This window comes from Erinaceus europaeus, chromosome 13, assembly GCF_950295315.1.
Source record: "Erinaceus europaeus chromosome 13, mEriEur2.1, whole genome shotgun sequence".
Classification (NCBI taxonomy): domain Eukaryota; kingdom Metazoa; phylum Chordata; class Mammalia; order Eulipotyphla; family Erinaceidae; genus Erinaceus; species Erinaceus europaeus.
Window position 1 is genome coordinate 65,456,918 of NC_080174.1, and position 24,751 is coordinate 65,481,668.

A 24,751-nucleotide genomic window follows, 5' to 3' on the forward strand; every position below is an offset into this window, starting at 1 on the left:
GAGGTGTGGGGACAAGAGATAGAGAGGAGGGAAAGGGGAAAAAAGAAGGGAGGAGTATGGAAGAAGGAAAGGAGGGCCCAAGAAGGTGAGAATGGAGATGGGAGGGGAAGGGCAAGGAAGAGAGGCAAGAAGGCTGAGAGAGCATTATCAGCACTTAAAAAGCGAGCAGCTCAGTTCTTCTTTGGCACAAATAATGGCTTTTTATGAATAAATCATGTGTCAGACGCCTCCCAGGGAGTGGGCAAGAAGGGGGGCTCGTCTGCTGGGCTCCAAGGCTGGCAGGGAAGGGCCAGTTGCAGACCCCCAGCTGCAGGGGTGTAGCCCCCTTTCTCCTGATGAAACCCAGCAGGACAGAAGCTTCTCTGAGGCTGGGCTGGGCTGGGCAGAATGCAGTCATTACTTCAAGGTGGTCTTGCTGCTCCAGCTCTAGAGCCTGGCCTAATCCCAGGGCTGGGAGTGTCCCTCTATTCCCTCCCACCCTCTTCCATGGCAGAACAGTCCAGAGATGCTCCTGAGGACATGGGGGAGGGGGAGACACACACACAGGCTCTGGTGCACTGGGAGGGAGAGAGGTGTGTGCCAAGACAGGCAGACAAACCCAGCAAGGAAGACAGGCAGCACACACAGGTATGGATTCCACAGCCCAGTGCACATGTGGACTCACTAGATGAATATACTGCCATCTCAACCATCTATGCATGTGCCTGTGTGCACATGCTCACACAGGGCCCAGGCATGTGCATGATCGAGGAGACCCAAACCATTATCCAGCTTGTCCCCCTCCAAACACACACACACACACACACACACACACACAGGCCCACACAGACAAACACATATGGGAACTCCACAAACACACACAGACCCACACACACATCAGCAGCCCACCCTCTGTCAGCCTAGGGTGGGAACAGTTTTGTAGCTCATCTGGAGCCCAGACCCAGCTAGGCTGTCCCAGAATCTGGTTGTGGGCCAGAGCTTGGAGAATCTGTTCCAGGGAAGGGTCCATCAGCTTCCATGTGCTCTCCACTCACTGGGGATAACTACCACACCCCGTAGCAAGGTTCTTCTCCCAAATCTGAGTACAGAACCCATGCAAGTCTTGCTAGTTCTGGGGTGCTCTAGACTTCTGCTCCAAGCCATTTACCCAGAGGCAGTAGGAGCCACAGGTAAGCCTGGGTATTGGAGGTACCCAATCCAGGAAGGCCAGCTCTGCCCCTTGTTACCATATTACCATATGACCTTAGAGAATTCAAATCTCACTTGTTCTTCAAAATGAATCAGACAGGCACTTCTTCTAGGCCATCTTCAAAACCAGAAGGATGAGACTCCAGGAAGAATGAGCTCTTTTCACAAGCTTGAAGAGCCCCTGGTGTTCTGGTTTTCCTCCTCGGCTTCTTTCAGCCACTTCTCAGCCCATGGCTCCCTGTTCCTGTGCCAACACATCCTAAGATGCCCACCTGCACAGACCTGGAACTCCTGCTCTCCCATTTAGCACTACACCCCAAGTCATTCCCAGTGCCTTGTGACACCTCTCTGTGCTCTTGACTCTCTGCAGCTAAGATACCTTCCCGGGCTTCTGACCTCACTATCCAGCCCATACAATTCCAGGACAACTTGGTGGCCCATACTAGCAACTGCCACCCACAGAGCATATATGCTTCTGGGCATCCCTCCAACCCCCAAGGACCTTATAGGACCTAAATTAACTTTGTCTGACACTGAGCACACCATCTTCCCAAGGACTCTTCCTACCTGGGTGCTCCACATCTCAGTCACTCATCCTTCTCCTTCGGCCCCCATGTCTAACCCACAGCTAAGTTCCAGTGACTTGACATCAAAAATATGTGAAGTCTTTTTCCCTGCAGTCTTGGTGTCCTCCACTCTCCAGCTTGGTTTGAACACCTCTGTCAGCTCTGCTCTCTTGCACTGTAGCCCCCAGGCCTCTGGAGTCCCCCATCATCTTTGAGCTGTGGTCACATTAAGCTGTTTTTGATTCTGGAGCCCAGATGTTTTCTTGACTGGGGCCTCTAAGCCCACTGTCCTCCTCCCCATTCCCTGTGCCAAACTTGCCCTTCAAGACCCAGCTGAGATAGCATTTCCCCCAGGTTACTGTCCCTGAATTCTCCAGCCTGGATGGATATGGCCCTGTCATTCATTCCCACAACAGTCCCCTGGCTTCTCCATTCATTACAGAGCTTATCTATAATCACCCATTTACTCATCCGCAGCCCCTTTCCAAGTCCCTGGAGGGCAAAAATTGTGCCTGTGATGTTCTCTTCAAGACCCCAAGACCCGGCACAGACAGAATAGGTGCTCACTAAATCTTCCATTAAGTGTGTGAATGAGGACAGGACCTGTGCAGAGCATTTACGTACCTTTTCTTATGTACTCCTCATGCAAAATCCATGGGGTGGCTGCTTCTCTTCTGTGGTCCAGACCAGGAAAGCGGGACTCCAGGTGAGGTTGAAAACATGCCCACAATCATAAATAACAGGAAGTTAACAGAATCCTAACAGAAGTCTGTGTGCCTTCCAAAGCATCCCTTTCCACCACCCATACTGCCTTCCCACTCTCCAAGTTTTCTCATCTGTACAATGGGAAAATCAAACCTCATACTAAACCCAACACTACAGATTATATCAGTAAATACTTATGCCTTCTCTCTTAATTCGGAGGCTTACTCCGGACTAGGAAACTTCGTGCATGCATAGGTCACAGGACAGGTGCAGAGTTGCACACCGACCCATTTTTTAGCATCGGAACTCAGCAGGCATTTAGCCAACAGGCGATGAGCATTAAGGTGATCAGTGAATGTAGACAACAGGGTGGGGACCCAGGCACACAGGCCCACCCCACTTCCACCACCACCCCCCATTGTTTTCCCGCTGCAGCCACTTCCTCTGCTTAGGCTAAGGCGCGAGAAATATTTAAAACAATTTTATTCATGAAAATATGCTGTACAATGCACTCTACACGGCCTTGACACGGCACACACGCACACGCACACGCTGACGGCACGGCCACGGTACACTGCCTACGATACGCGCTGGGGGCGCCACGCCCACAGACAGCCCCGCCCCGCCCAGACACTTATAAATATGGGAGAGGAGCCTGATGGGCTCTGAGCAAGGGGATAGGGCTGGGGGTGGATCCGGAGCCTAGGCCCCGAGAGAGGCTGAGACCAGAACTGGAAGGTGGTAGTGATGACTGTAGGGACTGGAGAATTGGGGGGGGGGGCGCTGGAGAGGGTGTTAAGACTCCCACGAGGGAGAATAGGGGAGAAGAGTGCTGAACCCTGTGGAAGCGGGTTCCCAGGGTGGTTTAGACTGAAGGGCAGCTCAGGGTGGATCCCATGTGTGTTTTCTGAAAGTTTTGGCCTGGAGGGGTTGAGGCTAAGACCAGTGGGAAAGTGTCAGGGGGACCAGATTGGAGTTTGTGATGGGCGACAAGTCACAGCAGTGAGGTCCCCAGCAAAAGAAAGCTTGATTTGGAGACGCCCCCAGCCCCATCTCCCATTGGTTACTCCAACCAGGCTAGGATTTCAGCCTCCAATCCCAAGCTTCCCGCCTGGGGCAGAGGGGAGGGCCCTGGGGAGTTTGGACTGAATGGGTGGGGACCCCCATTCCTCCATTCCCCACCCCACCCCTTCCCTAGAGGTCACCTTCTGAGGGCTGTCTCTAGCAGGGCTGAGGCCGCCTTCGAGAGCCTCCGGAGGAGCTGGACTCGGGGGTGGGGACCCCGGGGATCAGGGTGGGAAGACAGCAGGCCCTCGGGGAAAGGCCAGGGCGCACAGGGGTGGGGGTTGGGGTGGGAGGCGGCCCTCAGCCCGGCACCCAGCTCTGGTTGGGAGGTGGGGCCCCCGCCAGGCCGGGTGGCGGCGGGGGCAGTGCCGAGTCAAAATTGAAGTCCATTTCGTCGCTGTCCATGAAGTCGTTTAGTATGATGGACTCGACGTCGCACTCCAGGCTCCCGCTGAACATGTCGAGGTCCAGGTCGGCCGGGAAGCGGTCGGGCGCGGCCCCCAGCGGCCCGGCTGCGGCGGCGGCGTAGGGCCCAGGCAGTGCGTCCAGCAGGAGGCCGGCGGGCGGGCCCCCGAAGGCGGCCCCGTGTCCAGGCGGCGCCAGGCCCGCGGCGCCCGCCTCTCCGGGCAGTGTCATAAGGCTGATGGGGTGGGTTAAGGCACTGCGCGAGGGCGCGGGCGGCGCATACGGGGCCGCCCCCTTGCCGGGATAGGCGGCACCCGCGCCCGCCAGCGCCAGCTCCCCGGGCGCACCAAGCAGCGGGCCCGGCCTGGGCGCGGGCGGCGGCGGCAGCAGCGCGGGCAGCGCCCCCGGGCGGAAGGGCGCGGCGGCGGGCGCGAAGTTGGCCTGTTTGTTCTCCTGGATGGTCTGCATGGGAAGGCGGCGCAGCGCACCGAGCGCTGGAGGCCCGAAGCCCCCGCCTCCGCCGTAGGCGCCGCCCTTGCAGCCGCCGAAGTAGCCGGGCGTCCCGGCGCGGGCCCGCGGGCCGTATGCGTCCTGTGCGCCGTCCAGCAGGGCCTCGGGCAGCCCCGCGCCGCCGCCGTGGAGACCCAGCGGACCCCCCAGCTCGGCTAGGCGGGGCAGCTCCCCCGGGCAGCGCGCCCCCAGCGCGGGGGACAGCGCGCTCGCCGGGCTCGGGTACATGAGCGGTGACGACGGCGCCAGAGCCTCGAGGGCCTCGTCATCCTCCAGTTCCGCAGCCTCCCCGAGCATGGGTCTCCCGCCGCCTCGGAAGTCGGCCCAGGCCTCATAGTCGTCGCTGGCGTGAGATGCCGGGCTGGTGGCCCACTTGGCCGCAGCAGGCATGGGCCCTGGGGCTGGTGCACCCGGGGGGCTGCGGTCAGGGCTCCTCTCGGGTGCCTGCAGCTGCTTCTTCTTGCTCGCCTTGCCCTTGATGCGCAGGTACTTGGCCCCATTGTCCATGGACACGGCCCTGCGCCTCGGGGTCTTGCCCGTCTTCCCGCCCTCGGGGTTCAGCATCCACCAGGAGCTCTTGCCGGTGCCCTCGTTCTGCACGCGGATAAAGCGGGTGTGCAGCGACAGGTTGTGCCGGATGGAGTTCTGTGGCCAGAGACAAGGACATGGGACCAAAGGGGAAGGGAGGGAGGCATAGGAAGGAAGCGGAGGTGACAGTGGGGAGAGAGCAAAGTGAGAGGAGAGAGAATGGAGAAGGGTTAGAATGAAAGGGGAAGGAAATTAGGAAAATGAAAAGAAAAAGGGGGGTAGGAAAAGTGTGAGTACCAGGATGTGCAAACCCAGAATACCCTTTCTCTATTCCAGTGCCTTACTTCCCTACCCCCATCCCGGCCCGGCCCCCAAAAGACACTCCCCTAGGGAATGGGGCAGAAGCTCTAAGCCTTTATCTGAGGGTTACTCAAAGGGGCCTGCAGCTGGGGAGCAGAGCCCCTTCTCCACAACTCAGCCAGCCCTGCCCTGGTCTAGCCAGACTGCCAGACCCCCCCCCCCCCAGCAGATTATGTAAGGGCTCATGCCTCTGCGGCTCATTTGTCCGCCCCCCTCTCTCCCCAGCCTGGCATGGCGCCAGGAGCCCGAAAACCCAGGGCTCCAGAAATCAATCTCGCGGTGACTGATTAAGCCCTGTTTAGAACTAATTGCTCTTTCGTGTGTGGGGAGAATAAATTACCTGCTTTAATTTCGTGTCTTTAAAATGCAACTGCAGGTAGAGAAGGCTGTTAACCCTTTGCTGGAAGGGCCTGGTCAGGGAAAGTGGAATAGGCTGGGAGGAGCCCCCCAAGATGGATGCAATTTCAGAGATTGCCCACAACCCCTCTGAGCTTCTGTGACCTCCAGAGGCCCAGGCCGCTCCCCAACAAGCACATGGCCATGGACAGTTCAGACCCCACCTCTGCTCAGGGTGCACCTTCAGTCCAGGCCAGCTCTTCACCCCACCCTCTGGCTACCTGATCCACTTGAAGCAGAGCAACTCTTCCTTCAAAGTCTCTTGCTGGTGACCCCTCATAAAATACCTTCAAAGCGGGTGGCATAATCCCCATTTATAGACAAGAAGACCAAGGCTCAGAGAGGTGAAATGACTTGCCCAATGTTTCACAGCCCTTTCTGCAGTAGGTTCCAAGTCTTCATCTCCACCACCCCTGCATGGATGCTTTTGTAAATTTTACCTGTGCCCATCTCTAGCGCACCCCATGTTACTGCCCGCTTTCTCCCAGGCAGGCCTATCCTGTGGACAGAAGCAGGAGAGGTAGCAGCTTCTAACTAGAAGATTCTACAACTTTTACTGGGACTGTCCACCCAAACCCAGCGGCCTTCGCCTAGTGGCCTTGACCTCCCTCCTCAGACACTGCTGGAGAAACAGCATGGCCTTGAGAATAGAAGGGCTGGGCTCTAGACCAGGCCCTTTCTAACCACCTAGCTATGTGATCACAGATTGCTGACTCAGAGCCCTAGTGGACTATCCTGACAGAAGAGAAGTAGCTCACAGGAACCATCTAGGGTTATCTCATCATCTTACAAGATCACATCTGTGGGGTTGAGTTTAGTAGCATCACCAGAGCTCATAAATGTTGGTTAAATCCCAGAGTGGCCGGAAGACCTTGCCTCTTGGGTCACCCCACAGACCTGCTGTCTCTACCTCCTTAGCTTCATGCCCTGAATGAAACTGTGGTGGGCACTAGCAGCTCTGAGAAGCTGACATTACTTTGTCTCATGCATGGACTAAGAGCATGATGTCACTTGCCCACAGTTCTCCAGGCCACTGTGCCAAGTACCACTTCATATCTGCCTAATGCATAGCCCTACTCTTAACCCACTAATGTGCCTATCTGGTAACCACTGATCAAGGTGGTACCCACCAGTCCTGAGGAAGGCCCCCCTTTTGGCCAGTTTCTGTGAGAAAGGATCCTTCCTGCTGCCCAGGAGTTGTCCTTACTCTTCCAGCCCAAGGTTCCTTTTCCGTGGCACTTTCTGATGCTGGGAGATGACAGCTGGGGCTTAAAGGCCCCTCCCAGCCTTGCTGTGCCTGGCTTCCCCTGGGCCCCAGAGAGGAGGAGAGTTGAACCCCCAGGGAGTGGTGCTCCCTGAAGTAGACATCCTCTTCTTGCTCCTGCCCCTGCACCTGGCTCCCCAGCTCCTCCCTCACACCTGTGTTCAGGGGCCTGGGAGGCCTGGGTTCTCCTCCCCTCTGGGAGTATCTGGCTTACCAGAGGCTCTACCTCCCAACTTCCTCTTTATTAGTGCCACTGGGCACCAGCCTTGGGGGAAGGCAGAAGGCTACAGCACAGTATCAGCACCTGGTCTGTATCTACCTATTCAACACTGGGTGTTCTAAGAACTTCATCTCATTCTGTCAGACTGACACAGGTCTATTATCATGATTCCGATCGCAACATGAGATTGAGGCACAGAGAGCTTCAGTGATTGGTTAACATCACACAGATTGAGTGGCAAAGCCAGGTATTGATTTGGGGTTAGTCGCACTGAATCTTAAGGACACCCCTTCCCAGCATGGGAGAAAGAACTCAGAGAATTTTCAAAGAATCTTCAGAAGCCAGGATGCCAGCGCATTTCAAAACTCTCTGTGTAAATGACCCCTCAAACCAACTGCATGAGAAGACTAGGGATACGCTGCAAAGCTGATGCTTCCTCTAAGCCTTGCATTTTTGTTTTAGAAGTCAAGAGAATTTCCCACTGTACTTCATAAAACAAACTTTCTGAATACAAAAATGTTTTGATTCCCACGAAGAGTGCATGTTCCAAGCCTATAAAAGATTTTCATCCTTCTCCACTCTGTTCTGTGCCTATCCACATATTGCAGGGAGCTTGAGCCTCAGCTTCAAACCATCTATAACCCAACCCTGGATAAAGAAAGAATCTGACCAGAGTGTCCCAGAGCCTGGTGGCAGAGCAGGGATTCAAACCCAGGCCTCTTAACCCCCAAGCTTCGTGCTCATCACACCCCATTCAGCCTGATCTGGGGCAAGTCCCTCTTCCTCTCTTGGCTTCAGATTCCCTGCCTATAACTGATGAAATGAGTCAATTATACTTTAGGGGCTTTTTCAGCCTGACACTGAACTTCCTAGGGGTCATCCAGTCCAAAGGTTTAAAAAAATTGAATTAATTTAAGTAGGTTCATAAATGGAAAGGAAAACTTTAGTGTTTCACACTCATGCTATCCCACCAGGTACCCTTTGTCAAGGTGGGGTACCTAAAGCCCTGCTAGCTCAACCTACCCACCCCACCCCTGCACTTTCAAAGAAAAATAAGACCCTGGAAGTGGGGGGGGCACTGTGTCAGCCAGATGAATGGGGGGGGATAGCTGAGGTCAAAGGGTTGCCCTACCTTGCCCAGAGTCACCCAGGGATCTGTCCCAGACCTGGGTGAGTACCCAGCCTTCCAGCTGCTGAGCTGAGCTCTGCACCAGGGCCTCACCCCAGGAGAAAAGCCCAGGCCCCACAGCCCAATCTGGCTCCTCAGGGCCTAGCCACCTGGTACCAGCTGGAGCTCCCGGCCAAGATCCAGTGGCAAGCACTGATCACAACTCACTCACAAGGCCTCCTGGGAGGCCAGAGGCCACAGAGGAGGTAAGGGAGGCAGAAGAGGGAGCTGCCTCTGCCAGGCAGCAGTAACTAGGGCTCAGTCTCAGAGTCACCTAGCAACCCACCACCACAGTCATGGCCCCAGCATGCCCAGTCTCCCCTGGAGCCCAGAGCTGGGCCAGGCTGCTGGGGCCTCACACTTCTATTCAGCCCTGGTGCAAGTTCCCAAGAAAGAGACCTCCATGAGTCAGGGCCTCACAGAGGCTGTCAGGGGACAGAGGGAAGGGACAGTGGGTTAAACCCCATGCCCATCCTATTCTCCCTCAGAACCTGGGGCCTCACCCAGTCAAGAGAGGAAGCTGGTGCAGTGGTCCCTTGTGAGATCTAGAGTCCAGTTTGGGCTCCAACTCAAGTGGCATCATGTTGGGGGCATGAAGCTTTGAATCTCCGTTTTCTCAAATGGCTACTCACTTCCACCCCTGCTTCCCGGTGCCCTTCCCAGCTGCACCCCATCCTGCTCAGAAAGCTCTGGTGCCCACTTCTCCCTCAGAAGAAAGCACAGAGGCCTTGCCCACACCACCTTACATGACTTCTCAGACTCCTAACAGCAACAGGTCCTCTCTCCAGTTCCTCCAACCTGCCAGGTATGGTCCCACCCTGGGGCCTTGGTCTCAGGGGAACTGCCATCCACCAGAGAGCCAAGTGAATCTCCCGCTGCCTTCAAGTCTTTGTTCCCATGTCACCTTTTGCAGTGAGCTCATCCCGACCTCTCTTTTAATAACTGATCCTTTCCCCTGCATTCTGTAGCCCCCTTGTCCTGCTCTAAATTTTTCTAAAGCAATTACTACTTTCTAAATAAATACATGCTTTATTTATAGTCTCTGTTTATTATTAATTGCCTAGTTTCCCTTAGAAGAAAAATCCTTCATGGGGAATATTTGTTCATTTTTTCTATACTGTACCCCCAGTCTATGTTGCATACATTGAGTAACTGTTGGACCAGGGAACTAGTACAATGGGAGCACACCATACTTTCATGCCTGAGAGCCCAGAGGTGCCAGGTGCAGCCTCTGGCACTACCATATGCCAGAGCTGAACAGAGCTCTAGCCTCTCATATGTGAAAATAAAACCATTCAACAGGAATAATACATATTTGTTGAATGAATGCAAGAGACTAGAGGGGTCAGTATAGTGTGTCAGGAGAAGTGAATGAGACTGGGCAAACTGGCTGGCACATGATAGGGACAGTGTGGACTGGGCTGACAGAGGGAGTGTCGAGCAGAATGAGACAAGTACAAGACAGAGGAAGGCAGGAAAGACCAAACCATGAAGGGAGTATGGTGAGGAGTAAGCACTTCCATGAAGCATCTAGGAAGAAGCCTCCTTGGGTGCACAGTTTAACTGCCCGCCACACCCCCACATCCTGCTCCCTCTGGCTCCTCAGACTTGGGCAACACAGGGCTTGCAGAATTGTACCACCAGACTGGAAGGCCCAGTGGCAACAGAAGCCCATCCTTGCTGACACTGCCTCGCTTGTGGTCAGGATGTGATCCCCTTGTTGAGTAGCTCATCTGTACCAGCAGGGCACCCTCATCTATTCCCAGGACACCCCTTGCCCATGAGCAGTAATGCATTCATCTGACGGCACAACCCCATTTATCCAGCACCCCAGTCCCATTTATCCAGCAAGTACAACCTCATTTGCTAACAGCACTCCATTCACCTGACAGCCCCCCCCCCCCCCATTTATCCAGAGGGACACCTTCATTTATCCTCCAGGTCGGAGGCATTCCTTCCTCCTGTGGTGTGGCTGTGTTCTCCGATGGTGCAACCTGGCTGATCCAACAGGACGTCATTTCTCCTGCAAGTACACTTCATCCCCTGACAGTACAACCTCATTTATCTAATAATGCAGCCTCACCTTGCCTCCAAGTACCACCTCATTCCCTGACAGTACAACCTCATTTATCTTCTAGCACAACCTCATTTCTCCTCCCAACATAGCTTCATTCTCTGATAGCTCAACCCCATCCAATCTTACTTCTCCAGCCAGAGCCTGCCTACATTTCAGGGGCTGGGGGTGAGAAGAGAAAGGTATGTTGTTCTCTACCTATAGAGGGCTGCCAGCACTGTAGTCATGCCCAATCTCCCAGTCTAAAATGGCCCAAAGACAAAATGAGGTTCCAGATAGCCAGGGTTGCACTTGACCCCACCTTTCTTCTTATCCCCTCGAGAGCTAAGGAGTATCCACAAGACAGATTCCCTATAGCTTTCCAGGAGGGAAAAAAATCCACTTGATTTGATTTGTGGCCTCTGCTAATTTCTGTGGCTTGGATATTAACACCGTAGTCATTTCCTCCTCCTCCTCCTCCTCCTCCCCCTCCTCCTCCTTCTTCTTTTTTTAATTTGCAGGTGGAGGATGTTTCTAGACTGGGACCTTAAGCATGTGTGACCCTACTGCTCTAAGCCAACTAACCTCCTTCTTTCCTTTTTTTTTTTCTTCCTTCTTTTTCTTTTCTTTTCTTTTCTTTTCTTTTCTTTTCTTTTTAAGGTAGAAACAGAGAGTGAAAGAAACCAAAGTACTGAAGCTTCCTTCCAAGGGGTGGAGGCTGTGCTCAAACCTGGGTCACACACATGACAAAGCAGCACCCTATCCACTTGAGGTACTTGACTAGCCCTCAGGTCAACTTTTTTCATGCAGAGAGACACAGAGAGAGACAGCACAGTATGGTGCATCCCCCAGTACCATCACAGTATTCCCATGTGGAGCTGGAGTCTGAACCAGAGCCATACACATGGCAAGGCAAGTGCCCTACCAAGTGAACTATTTTTCTGGCCCCCATTGTAGCCAAATTTAAGCTGCCAGGACAATGCCACTGAATGAAGAGCTGGGAAGAATCGCACAAGAGAATGCCATGAACTATGCACATTTGGCTGGTGCTGATCCAACTCTGGCACGTGTTCCAGATGCCAGAGCAGGAGAAGTGCACTGTCTGCTACACACTAGACCAGACTGACTTTAAACACATTTCTTCTCTGAAACTGTAAGTACTCCCATTTGACTAATGAGAAGAGACTGAGATTCAGGTGGGCTAAAATTCTCCAGATACCAGGAAGTCTGAAAACAATCAGGCCAGGTTTGGGTCTCAGGGCTGCTGGTTTCAAAACCAAAACTCTTGTATCCACAAAGGAGCAGGGACCACTGTCCTGCTGCCTTCCTCAGTGGCCATCCCAGGCTTGTTGGTCAAGCCCAAGCTTCCTAGCTCTGATCGGTGACAGAATACTCTACCTTAGACCCCCGCCAACCACAAAGCCCATGGACCTCTTGTATCTGGACCCCCTGATACCTGCAGTATCCCAGGACCCTCCCAGTTCAGTCCTAGATCTTCGGCCTGTGTACCAAAGCCCAAGGTCAGGTCTGGATGCCTCTACATCACTGTCTAAGATGAACCCAGCTCTCTCTTATGGAGCTGGCCCCCTGCAGACCCAATGTGATGAGGGTCCAGCATTCCCTTTAGTTCCTGCTCAAGGAAGAAACTGCCTATGGAAATGAGTGAGTGCTGTGATCTCCTCCAGTGCTCCTATTTTCAGTCTCTTTTCTTCCTCCCCTCCCTCTACCATGAAGAAGGGTCAAGGGCAGAGGTTGGAATGCCATTTTCATCCATGTAACCTAAGGCACTCCCTGTCAAAGAGGAAAATGATGCCAACACTCATGGATGAGAGAGTGAGCCTAGCTGAGATCCCATGGGCCAAGCATCTTGTGCCCTCCCTGCCTCAGAGTGCCCGCAGCAGCTCCAGTCCCCTCCCATCACCCCCACTCCACTCTGAGAACCCAGGCTTTGTGCAAGAACCACAGATTCCCTGGGGATAAAACAGTGGTGCTCAGGCTGGGCAGGATCACTGGCAGAAGTGGTGAACTGAGCCTTTGAGCCTTTGAGGGGCTGAGGACATATGCAAAGCCTTGGTACTACAGTCTGTAGAAAGGAGAGTGGGGACATCAGGGCCCCAGTGTTGACAGGTCATGGGCTTGGGGCCAGCTGAACAGAAATGACTGCCAGAGGCTAGGAGGAACCAAATGTCCAAAGCAAGGCATGAGGCAGAGTGACAGGTCCTGGTACTCTGACCCTGGTGGCATCCTAGCTGCAGAAGTCAAGCTCACCCCTACTCAAAATCCTGTGGTGCCCTGCCAAGGATGAACTCTAGACTGATAGTCAAGCACTCTCCGATGTGCTCTGTGGTGTGGATCCCACAGTCCCTTTAACCCAGCTAGGGCTCCATTCACCTGAGTGTTTCATGCCTTCATGATTTTGCATTCTCTGTTCCCCTTGTGTGCCTCTGTCTCCCCTTCCACCTCGCAGCACCCACCACTCCCCCTCTTTCCAGAGTAGGTCCTGATGTGCCACCCAGGCCAGTTCTGTAGCACTTCCAATGCTCCTCAACAACTCCCAAGGATAACTGCTCCCACCCCGTGCTATCACCGAAATCTCACTGCAAGTCTGAGTAGCTGTGTGAGTCCACTTCCCTGCCTGAACCCTGCAGGGCAATCCCCTGGCTCACAGGAAGCTGACACAGGATGGTGCTCTCAGCAGCTATGATCAGGGCTCCTCCTTGAGTTTTCCCTCCAGCTCCTCTGCCACTGCCACCTCCCTATTTCTCCTCAGCTCTTCCTGGCAAAGTGAGGAGGAACTACCATCTGCTAGACATTTACCATGTGCCGAGCATAGAGCCAGCCAGCACTCAACAACTAAATCTGAGTCTCTGTAACACCCTCTAAGGCGATTTTGCATTCCCATTTCATAGACGAAAAACTGAGGCTCCACGAGGCAAACGGACATGGCCAAGGACACATGCTATAAGTGGTAGTACAGGTATCCACACCCAAGGATGTCTCCTCCCCTGAGATGACTCTAGGGAGGAGTTCAGGAGGGAGCTGAAGAGGGGGGGCAAGGTTGTCCACATGGGCTCAGCAAATGTTTTCTATCCTCATCCAGAATTCAATGGCACCCCTGTATGCAAAGCCTATTGGACTTGTCACTGTATCTCCTTGGTATGAGCCCCCTTCTGCCCTCTGTGGCACTTCCCCACACTCCTGCCCCAGACCCTGAGAGCAGCTGCAGTGACCTCACCCAGCCCTGCCCTGGGCCTGGCTCTGGGGAGGCCCAGCAGCTGTGCCCCAGCTCTGCAGGCTGGCTCCTGGGGGGGTGGGGGGTGGGGAGAGGAAGAGCAGGCATAGTGCCAAGAGAACCATCTGCTCTCCCAGGGGCATGGCCACCCGCACAGACACTGGCCTCACCCCCAGGGCAGCCCTTGGCCCTATGTCCCCATGCCAAATGGTTCCAAGGCTCAGGGTAGCCCACCCGGACTGGGGTAACAGGCAGCATCTGTCCTCTCCTGGAAACACAGAGGTCCTTGCAGGGCATGTGAGAGTGCCATGAACTGGTAGGTGAACAAATGTTCTGGGTAAACGCCTTGGTCTCTGGGGTCAGAGACCAAGGCAGGTACAGAGGCTAGTGCTGGGTGCACAGAGACTAGTGCTGGGTGTGCAGAGCATGGCCCCAGCCCCAGCCCCAGCCCCAGCCCCAGCCCCAGCCCCAGCCCCAGCCCCAGCCCCAGCCCCAGCCCCAGCCCCAGCCCCAGCCCCAGCCCCGGCTGGGCTAGAGCCAGAGATCCCCTCTGGGGCCTCCATCTCTTCACATCTGCTCAGCTGGCAGGTGCCTCTAGCCCAGGGCAAGCCCCTTCCCCCCACAAGCCCAGCTCAGGTTACAAGGGGAGGCGAGGCCAGCTGAGGACAGGGGAACGGAGAGGAGGGGTGGAGGAGGCACCAGGGCTTCCCAGCATGTTGGAGGAGGGGAAAGTAGGTCTCCTGAAGGGACTCAGAGCCAGAGCAGGCAGGGCTGTGCCCAAGGTCACACAGCCTGCCACTGGGCAAAAAGCAGCCAGTGTCCAGGCCAGACAGCCCTGGGTTCAAGGTTGACCTTGAGCAAATCATCCGCTGCATCTGTATAACTACAGAGCCTAGAACCTGTCTGATTGCTGCTCAAGGCTGTGCAAAGGCTCTGAAGGCTAGAAAGCAGTGGGTCAACCTAGGGACAGGAACACACACACACACACACACACACACACACCATCTCCATCACACACACACACCCTGCCCCCAGCCTAGGGGACCCCTGCCCTACAAAGGGCACAAAGAGGTGGTTCCATTCCTTTCCTAGAGCAATAAATAACAACCACATTTGCTAAGACTTCTTGGGAAAAACTGTTTCTGCAATTCTCACAGCAAAATTTGGGTAGAAGTTCTAGTATCACCCCCATTTTCTCTTTCTTCCTCTCTTTCTTTCTTTCTCTGGGTCTCATGCATGCTCCTAGTGCTCCTTTTTCTTTTCCTTTTAAATTTAGATAGAGATGTAGAGGAAGAGAGAAGCAGAGTCACCACAGCATCACTCCACCATTCATGTAGCTTCTCCTGGTGCCATGCATGGTCTCCCATGTGGCATCAGGGGTGCAAATTTACTCATGAAAAAGTGGGCAGACTATCAAGAGAGCTATCACCCAACCCCTTCTTCTTCTAGCGTTTGCCCTTCTTCCGTAGCCAGTCAACAGTGTCAGGTTGAGCCTGATGTAAAGTTTAGCCTACGTTACAGAGGAGGAAACTGAGACTCAGCTGTCCCAGGCCACACTGAAGGTGAGCAGCAATGCTGAGATCTACTTCCCTTTGGCCTCCAAAACACCTGACCACACCCATTCATCTCACCTCCAAAGCACCAAAGGCTGCTCAATGTGTGGCAACTTGGCCCCAGCCTCTGGGACTCCCTGGGGTTCATCTGCTCCGCTACACCCAGTATCAGGCCCACACAGGGTACACAGAGCCAGTTTTCCCTGCCCACACTCCATACCACCCTGTAGTACCCTTTCTTCCCCTGTCACACACACCCCACTGTCTCCACAATTGAGGATGCCAGTTCCTTTGCTTAGCATTCAAGGTCACTCTCTGTCAGGCCCTTCTGGGTTCTCCAACCTAGGTCCTACTGGGCTTCCAGCTACAACAGCTAAACCTGGTGGGACTCCTAAAGAGCCTTGTCTGTCTGCTTAACCTCCTCCACCTCCTAACCACCAGTTAGCAGTTTTTAAAGAATAACTTCTTAACATGGGGGGAGAGAAAGGGCGAGTCAGACTTCACTCTGGTATATGTGATGCTGAAGATGGAACTCAGCACACCTCATGCTTTTAAGTCCAAAGCTCTAGTCACTACATGACTCTCCCAGGCAGTTTATCAAATAGTCTTCCATTATGACCTTGTATGGTTTTTATCCCAAGTCAGAATCAAGTCTTTATTTCCCCTAGCTTGACCTGTGGCACTTCAAGGTCAGGAAGACAGTGTAACTCCCACTCTGAGCAGCATTGCATGGTGGGTACCCAGTAGCTGTCAGCCTGAAGTGAATGGAGCTGCCATAAGTCCAGTGGACAAGACCCCCTAGTGATGCCCTCAGGGAGATCTCTATCTGAGAAAGAGAGCTAGAGACTCCAAAATGATGTCCCAGGCTGGGAGCCTTTGAACCAAGTGACTCTAACAAGCTCCAAGGGATAGAGAGGCATTGCAGAGAGGCAATGAGGGGGAGGGAGGAAAGGACAGAGAAAGGGCTGTGGCAATCAGCTTGGAATGGCCCAGCCAGAGCACTAGACTAGGGAGGAATCAACCCCAGAGAGTTTGGTTTCTGTCACTACAGTGGGGTAATTTGACGTGACTTTCTTTCAGCCTTAGTCTCCTTATCTGCAAAATGGAGATAGTAAATGGAGATACTCATACTAGGGCCACTGTGAGGATGAAATGAAAGCACGTGTGTAATGGCCCATGAAGGCTCAACCCTGAGCTGAAATCTAGCTCGGTGTGACTAAAGCCTGGAGCAGAAGGCGGCGGTGCTAAGTAGGCTGGCTGGAGCGGGTGAGGGCAGCCACGTGGCTGAGGCTCTGAGTGTTCTGCTAAAGCCTGAGCCTTGATCCTATAACAACAGCACTGGATTGTGCATAGTCACCTGGACCCTCACCAAATGGGGAGCTATCAGAGAACAGGTTGCCCCTTCCAGCTTCGGTGCGGCTTGCCAAAGGTCTCCATTTTCCCTCTCTGTAGAATCTGCCCCACTACCAGTTCCACTCCCTCTACCCTGTATTCTAAGATGGGGGAGTAGGCAATGTGTTAGGGAGGAGGAGTCAGTCCCTTAGAGCAGCTGACTATGGGGGTGGGGAAGCTCAACTCTCTGGAGTACCCCAAATGAATGAGGGCTCAGTTTGGGCGGCCTGCTGGAAGAAGCTCATCCATCCTGGGAACAGAAGGGAAGAGCAATCAGGAGGTCAGGATGCGACTGTCCAAGGCACCGGTTCAAAACCTCACACATTATCTCCAGACAGTCCTACCAAAACGCAGACTACAAAGCTGCCTGCTGGGAGTCTCGTTCAGAGGGTGTGATGGGAGGACTAGAAACCTGGACTATCTTGCAGCATCTAGGGGACCCTGACCATTCATCAGCTTGGCCAATAGAGTTTAAAAAGCAGGAATTCAGAGAGATGAACTGAGTTCCAGGATCAGCTGGGAGGTGGGTCTTTGTTCAAACCACCCAAGCACCCCACCCAGTCTCTGAGGGATGTCCCAAGGGATCAGTCAATGAAAGTCAACCGCTGCCTGGCTGAACATGTGACAATGGCAGTGGGTGTGGGTTGAGAACGTCAGTGTCAGGTGGAAAGGTGGCAATGTGAGGGCGGCACACATGTGAGTTCAGTGGAAGCAGGCGAATGGGGGAGAGGAAGGGCAGGGCCTGGGCAAAGCCAGCAGGGATCAGGGCTCCAAGCAGAGTGGCCTGGGCTTGACTGGCTGGCTCTCAAAAGAAACTGAGGAGCTCTAGAGGGTTCTGGAGTAGGCCCTGGGGCAGGAGGGCTGACTGATGTGTGGGGGCTGAAACTGCACTGGGATTAGGAAACGGTGAAACATGGTAGAAATAGGCTGGTCTATGTCTCGATTCAGGCTCAACCAAGTTCTAGCTATGCTACCTTGTCAAGAGACTCCATCTTTCTGGACCTCCATTTCCTCTAAGGCAAAAGGGAGCTATTAGCATATGTCTGGGGCTGTAGAGATACCATAGTGGTTATGCAAAAGACTTTCAATGAGCCTGAGGCTCCAAGGTCTTAGGTTCAATACCCAGCACCAGCACAAGCCAGAGATGAGCAGTATTCTGGTCTTTCTCTCTCTTTCTATATACAATAAAATAAAATAAAATATTTTTTAAAAAGTAGCTGGAAGGACTCAGTGAAGATGAAATCAGAAAATTTATGTCACGTATCTAACTGACTGCCTAGTACCAGGACACTAAGTCTCTTCATTCTTCTTCCCTTGCCTACCAAAGCATCCTTCTCCCCACCTCACCAACACCCCATGGAGATCAGAGAGGTTTCTCAGCAAAGAGGGAGGCCCTGGGGGGAGGCTGTGGGAGGCCCCTCCCCCACTCACCACCTGGCCCCCCTCCCACCTCCACATATGGGTTGGGGGGTGGGGAGAGACTACAAACAGCCAAACCCTCCCAAACAGGAGTTGGTTTCCATGGTAACCAGGGTGCCAGGAGGAAGGGGGGGGGTGCTCCAGATCCAGCTGTCCCCCTGAGCGCCCTAACCAGGGCCCAAGAGACTCAGTTAATGCCCACCCAGCACCCTGTACCCCCATCTGCTAGCTCTGGGGCCAGCTGGGACTGCCAAGAGCACTCCCTTCATTGTGTTCACAGTATGTTTGCCACCTGGGTACTGCCAGGGGCTGGGAAGGCATCTCCAAACAATAGTCCCAAGTGCAAATCCAGCCACACATCGGTTCAACGTAGCCCCCCCACACACACCCATGAGAACTCCTATGTCCCTTCACCCCACCTAACCCTCCTGGCTCTGAGAACCAGAGCAGCTCCAGTCATAGTCCCAAAAGGATCAGACAGTGCTAAGACCCTCTGGACAGAGGAGCAGAATGGGAGAGAGCTCGTACACATCAGTTCTCCTAAAGGTGCTCTGCCCACCCAACCCCCCAACTCCCAAGCTTCACTGGACCCCAAAGGGCTGAAGACAGCCTGAGTGATGCTCCAGGTAGATGCACTGCTGCTGAAGAGAAGCCGGTGGGTCCCCACATTGAAGACCTGTCCTGCAATAGAAGGGGCTGCCCCAGAGGTGGCGCTCCTCCTTAGTCATAGACAGTGTGCTGGCAGGGCTCCAGGACTCCCTTTCTCCCCAAAGTCTGACACAGAGAGAGCTGAAATGGGCACCCATGTGCACCTGTTTCCCAGGTGCCCACCAAGTTTTGAGAAGACTCCCAGGCTGTGAATAGGGAGGGGAGAGTGGAGACAGCGATGGGTAAAGGAGGCATTGAGGTGACTTAGGTGTCACCACTGCTGTAGCTGCTGCACCCCAGCCCAGAGGCTGTACACACAGACCAGCCCACCACCAACACCTCACCCCATACAAATCTCAGAAAAGGGAGGCGGTTCCTTACACAGCCTACAGGAGCTGACCATCACCAGCTGCCAGTCAAAGAACTGTGAGCAACAAGCCCATGCCTCTCAATACAAGCCCTGCTCTCCAGCACCAACAGTATAGGGAAAACAGTGGTTCGATTCCCAGGCTTGTCATTTTCTATGTATGTGTCATCCCCAACCCCCACGCAAGTCACTCCACCTGAAAAGAAACCAGGGTGCTAACACCCACCTGGAAGGTAGGCTAGGGTTTGCTATGTGCCTAGCCTATCCCCATGCCTGGCACTCCCCCCTACCCCCCACTTCCAGCCAGTCCCAAAGCTTAAGTCTTCATGGTGCACAGAAAGGAGGGCCCCAACCCACAGAAAGTGGGGGTTAGGGGGGCGCTGAACTTTCGAACCCACAACCCCCCCCCCCCCCCCGCGCCATTCATTACCTTAACACAAGTTAAAAATAACCGTCTCATCTCTTTAAATTAGTCTGTCTGCAATTACCGCCTGGCACAGCGCTGCCCGCCATCGTCCCGCTGGAGCAGCGCCAGGTGGTAGGCAGGGGCCCTCACCTTGTCTGTCGGTCTGTCTGCCTCACTCTGGTGCCCCCTCCCCCTCCCCCACCAAGGTTCAGTCACCCTGGGGCCTCCCAAGGTCTTGCCTCCCCAACTCTCCAAGTTGGGGGGGGGGGCTCAGAGCAATGCAAGCGAGGGGTTCTCAAGGAGCAAAAGACTGGGGTGGGGGAGCCAGAGCACAGTGGGGGAGGGGAGCCTGGAGGCCCGAAAAGCCGGAAGGGCCTGCAGAGCGCCAGCACTCGTGGGTGGGTGTGAGCAGGTGGCCGTGGGAGTCTGCCGGGCGTGCCAGCAACTGTGCCAGGAGCGGCTGGCACGGGCTCGTGCCCAGGAGGCGGGCAGCTGCCAGCCCCCCACTCGTGCAGTTGGGGGTGAGGACACCCCCAACCGGGGCTCACACTGCCTCCTCCCGCAACCCCCACCAGCCCTAGGGGCTGGGGATCCCCGGAGGACAAAGGAGGAGGGAGCTCTCTGGAGCAGGCTAGAGGGAGGGAGGAAGGGGGAGCCCCTTACACTCACAGCCACTGCTCAGCCTAACTGTAGGGAAACCCTCTTCCTGGCCTCCACCATCTCAGTCCCCACTCCACATAGGACCAACTGGCCAGCCTGGCAGGGAGGAGGGGAGCATCAGCCCCTCCCCATCCCTCAACATCCAGGCTGCTCCAGGCCTCCAGGGAGAAGGGAAGTCCCCATCCACTGTGCTCCTCCCCCACCAGGCTTAGGGATAGGAATGGGAGGCGCCCAGGCCTGGGCTGGGAGTTCCTGGGGGAGCCAGGAGCCAGGAAACACAAAAGCAGGCAGAACAACTCCAGGGGTGCTAAGTGGAAGGAGTGCCCCAACCCAAGGAAACCTAGGAGGCTTCCCAGTGGAGTCCATAGTTAGGGAAGGTGGGGCTGGAACATCTGAGAGGAAATGGGAGGCTCTACCTAACTATCCAAGAGTCACACCTCTGAAGCACTGAAGAGGGAGAGTTGTCTCCTGTGCCAGTCCCCTCCCAGGCCCAGAGACCCTCTGCCCTAAGGAGAACAGACTAGCAGCTGGAATCTTTGGTGGGGTTCCCGACACTGACTGGCCTGGCTTCCTTTCAGGCTGCAGCCTAGTGGGTGTCCTGCACCTGCTGCTGAGCTTGTGTCTTCCAGTTCCTCTCAGCAGCACCAATAGACTCCCTGCCCCCCCCCTCACCCCAACACACACATCACAAGTGGAGACAGAAGGGCAAGCACATCATCCCTGTCCTGTACCACCTCCCTGCCATCCTCATGAGCCCAAGGCTTCCAGCCTGGCACACTCAACCATCTCCCCAATCCAATGCATGATTCCACCTCCTTGCCTTTATGGGTGGAGTCGACGCCCACTCTCAGACTTGCTCCCAAATTCTACCCCTCCCTCTCCATGAAGGCAGCCCAAGATCAAGCACTGCCTTTTCTTGTGAGGGCTCACCCAGCTCCCTAGAGGCCCTGATCTGCCTTCTGGGATCCTTGCTCCCTCCCACCCTCTTCCTGCTTGTGAAAAGAGTGGTCTGGGGGTAACACTGGCTGTGTACTCCTGCACTCTGAAGGCAGGTGTAATGCATTCTCCTTTGGCCCCTCTATCTTATCTAATACAGGGTTGGCTACAGTCCAGGGATTCAAATGCCACACTTGCTTGAAGGAGGAGGAGACAATGGGCCTGGCCCTCTGAACCTCCCATCACCCCTTCCAACCAGAGGTGTGCTGGGAACTGAGGGTGCCACCAGACCTGAGGAGGGGCTGCCAGGGTGGGACAGTGAGGTGAGCAGGGACCTGAGGCAGCCTGGACAGCTGGACTGGGGGCAGGTGGAGGAAGAGGAAAATCTCTGAGCAGATGAGATGGGGTAGACCAGAGGGCCTTCTGAATAGCCTTCCTCACACAGTTACGTGGCCTGTCAGTGCCTCAGTCATAAGCCTGGGCCTGAAGCTCCCTCCTAATGTCCCAGCCCAAGATGAGTCTTCCAGGGAGGGTTCCCTCCTTCTTGAGCCCAGGTGCATAGAGAACCAGGGTGAGGTGCACCAGTAGCAAGGTGTGGTAGAAACTACAGCTGTTGGGCATCCTCTAGTGCTTGTTACTCACCACCACCGGTGGCCTGAGAAGTCCCTTCCCCTTGTGGGACCTCAGTCTCGCTGTCAGAGAAGTGAGCCCCTGGGACTAATTTGCCTGAGTGCACATTCCCAGTCATATGCTAGGGCCTAGAGACCCGCCTCTCCTCCACAACAGGCAGCGTCCCTCTCCCAGAACTAGTGCTGGCAGGACACTACTTTCAAGACTCTCTGGGGTCTGAAGGTCCAGGTCTCCCAGCTACTAATGGTGTAACCTTGGGTGGTTCATACCTCCACTCTGTGCCTTGGTGCCCATCTTTGCAAATGGAGACAGTAAAACCAACTTCAGGCTGCTGAGGGCATTAAATGAGATGCCTGGCATAGATGTCTGAAGGTGCCTGGCCCAGAATATGGCCTTGACATGCTCAATGAACTACAGTTCTCTCCTAGCTCCCACCATCAAGTCTAGTTGAATTTCCACTTCCTACAGGAAGCCCTCCTGGTTTCATTACTCTGGCCCTCAGTATACTCCACAACCTCAGAATTATTTATACCACCCACCCATTTATCCACTCTGCCAGCAGAAATACACTAGTAGCACCCTGATGCCAGGCTCAATACTGGGTATAATGGGCACAGGGATGGCTCCAACACTGCCACCATCTCCCAGAGGCAGGGTGGGTAAGGAAAATGAGACAGAACACAATAGACTAAGACTTATGACACGCAGAGAAAAGGACCAGAGAAGAAAGAGCCCTGAGCTAGCTACAAGAGATTAGGGAAGGCTTCCTGGAAGTGGTGTCTGAACCCTGTGCCCTTGAGGACAGGGATTACATCTACAGGGAGAAGTGAAAGTGGAGCAGTACATGGGGAGCAGGAGGTGGGAGCAAAGCCCAACGGCAGGACCTACTTGGGAGCAATCCATGTTTAGGGGTTGGGGGCGAGCCTGAAGAAGTGAAAAAGAAAATGGGAAAGGTGACTTGTGTCTGCTGCTCCAGCTTGTACCCCCACCCCATATGACCAGAGACAGAAATTGCTACCATGAGGCCCAGAGCCATAAACTCCCAGGTCAGGGCACCATGAACCCTACAAGCAGCCACTGGGCATCTCTCACTGTCCATGCCCACAAGCCTTCCCTCCTCCACTGGCACAGCTGCTCTATCTAATCCAGCCTGCAGCTACCACCAGGCACAGCCCCCTCCCTCCGTACAGGCAAGCCACCCTCACAGAGCCCTCTCTCCCACAGGGAGGCTGACAGCTCCCTCACTAGGCACAGCCTACCCCTAGTCTCTTCTTCCCCAAAGGGACTGACTCTCACTATTCTCCAGCAAGGTGGCCAAAGGAGAGTCTGAAGGCCACAATCAAGTCAACCCTGTCCTCTCCCAAGATGGCTCCCCCCTTCCCACTAGCTGGCACTGAGGCTTCCCAGGGGTGCCCCTGCCCCTCCCCCAAGACCAAATGCATTGGCCTCAGAAAGCTGGGGAAAAGGAAGACTTGCAGATCCCCAGCCCTCAGCCCTCTGCCCTCCTGCAGCTAGGGTTATCACCAGCCCAGCAAACCAATCCCAGCATGGGGGCAGCAGTTGCCCCCCCTGGAGAACCTGGGTCCCAAATCACCTGACCAGTTGCCACTCCAGGCAGGCTGGCGCCCTAAGGCAACTCCTGGCGCCCTAAGGCAACTCCTGGCAACATCAGAAAAACTGTGGGTCCAGGGTTGCACTCTCCACCCTGAGGTCAGCTCCTGGAATGGCAGGAGACAGACAGAAGGGGGAGTGGGGATCTGTAACTGGCCCCCAAGTCTTTCCAGCTCTTTAAAGAAGATGTCCTGGAGGAGAAAGCCAACCGCAAGAATCACAAAGCAAAGTCATGGGGCAACGGGGACTCCCCATGTCCACCACCTGGGAGCAGGTTCATCTGCTGTGGCCCTAAGGACGGAGTGGGGGGATCCTTCGTGTGTGCCCCAAAGTGGTAGTCACTTGTCACCCCACCAGACCTCCCAGCCAGCACCCAGAGCATGCACGCGTCTGATCCCAGCACGCCTTCCACGACACCCCCCCCCCCCGCACGCCTGTCTGTCCCACGCCCCAGAGCACACACTACGAGAGCCCAGGGGGTGCCCTGGAGGCCTCCCTCCAGACGGCCCTCCAGGTGCCCACCCCTCTACCCCAGCAACCCCATGGAAGCCCCAAAGGCGATTCCAGCCTTGGTTCCCTGCAGGACGCCCCCACCTTCCAGCCGGCCGAGCTGTTGCTGTCGCCTTTATCCTTGAAGTAGGGCACGTAACGGACCATCCAGTCGTAGATCTGAGAGAGCGTGAGCCGCTTGTCCGGGGCGCTCTCGATGGCTTTGGTGATGAGGTCGGCGTAGGACAGGTTCCCCCACGCGTTCCGCCGGGAGCTCTTGGCTTTCCGCAGCGGTCCGACCTCTGCGCCCAGCGGCGGCGCAGGGGCCATGGCCGGGGCGGTCGTCCGGCGCTCCGGCCCGCAGTCCTCAGCGCCCTCGGCCACTCCGGAGCCCAGTACTCCGTCCTCGTCGCCGGCCAAGTCGGGCTGCGGCAGGGGCCAGGTACACGAGCGCGGCCGGCTCTGCGGCGCGAAGTCCGGGTCCACGTCCACCTGATGCGCTCGCAGCTTCGCAGCCATGGTCCCGCCCGGCTCGGGCGCGGAGGGGAGGGAGGCTCCGCGGAGGGTGGGCGGGCGGCTCCGGGATCTGCGCGCCCCGGGGAGGCCCGCGGGAGGGGTCCCAGGCGGCGCCGGCTCAGCCGCGGGGCGCCATGGGCTGGGGCGCCGAGACAGGGGGCTGCGCGAGCTGGGAAACCCGGAGGGAGAGAGAGGTCGGGGCAGTGAGGGGGCGGCGGCCCCGGAGCCCAGCGGGCACACACCTCGCCCAGCCCCGCTCCTAGCACCTGCCGTCTGCCTGCGCCTGGAGCCACCACCGCCACCGTCGCTGCCGCCGCTCCCCCGGCGCCAGCCCCGTGCGCGGGCCCCTCTCTCCTGGTACAAGGCCGGGTTGCACCATGCCGGAGCCCGAGCTCGTGCGGGAGCCCGCGCCGCCGCCGCCCCGTGAATGCCGCCGCCGCCGCCGCCGCCGCTCCGGCTCCAGC

General features: G+C 55.6%; 1 protein-coding gene across 1 annotated transcript; it reads right to left on the minus strand.

Moving 5' to 3' along the window:
• Window positions 1-2,925: 2,925 nt before the first annotated feature.
• Window positions 2,926-24,751, minus strand: FOXO6 (forkhead box O6). The gene is made up of 2 exons (XM_060206106.1): window positions 23,877-24,751; window positions 2,926-5,084 (listed from the first exon to the last, which is right to left on the minus strand). Exons 1-2 carry the CDS (start codon window positions 24,288-24,290, stop codon window positions 3,825-3,827), a joined length of 1,674 nt encoding a protein of 557 aa, XP_060062089.1. The 5' UTR covers window positions 24,291-24,751; the 3' UTR covers window positions 2,926-3,824.

Bases quoted from the DNA above. Each gene is read 5' to 3' on its own strand.
- FOXO6 (XM_060206106.1), bottom strand. From the start codon at position 24,290: ATGGCTGCGAAGCTGCGAGCGCATCAGGTGGACGTGGACCCGGACTTC. The intron at 5,085-23,876 runs GTGGGGGCGTCC...CTCTGGCCACAG, and splicing joins ACAGCTCGGCCGGCTGGAAG to AACTCCATCCGGCACAACCT.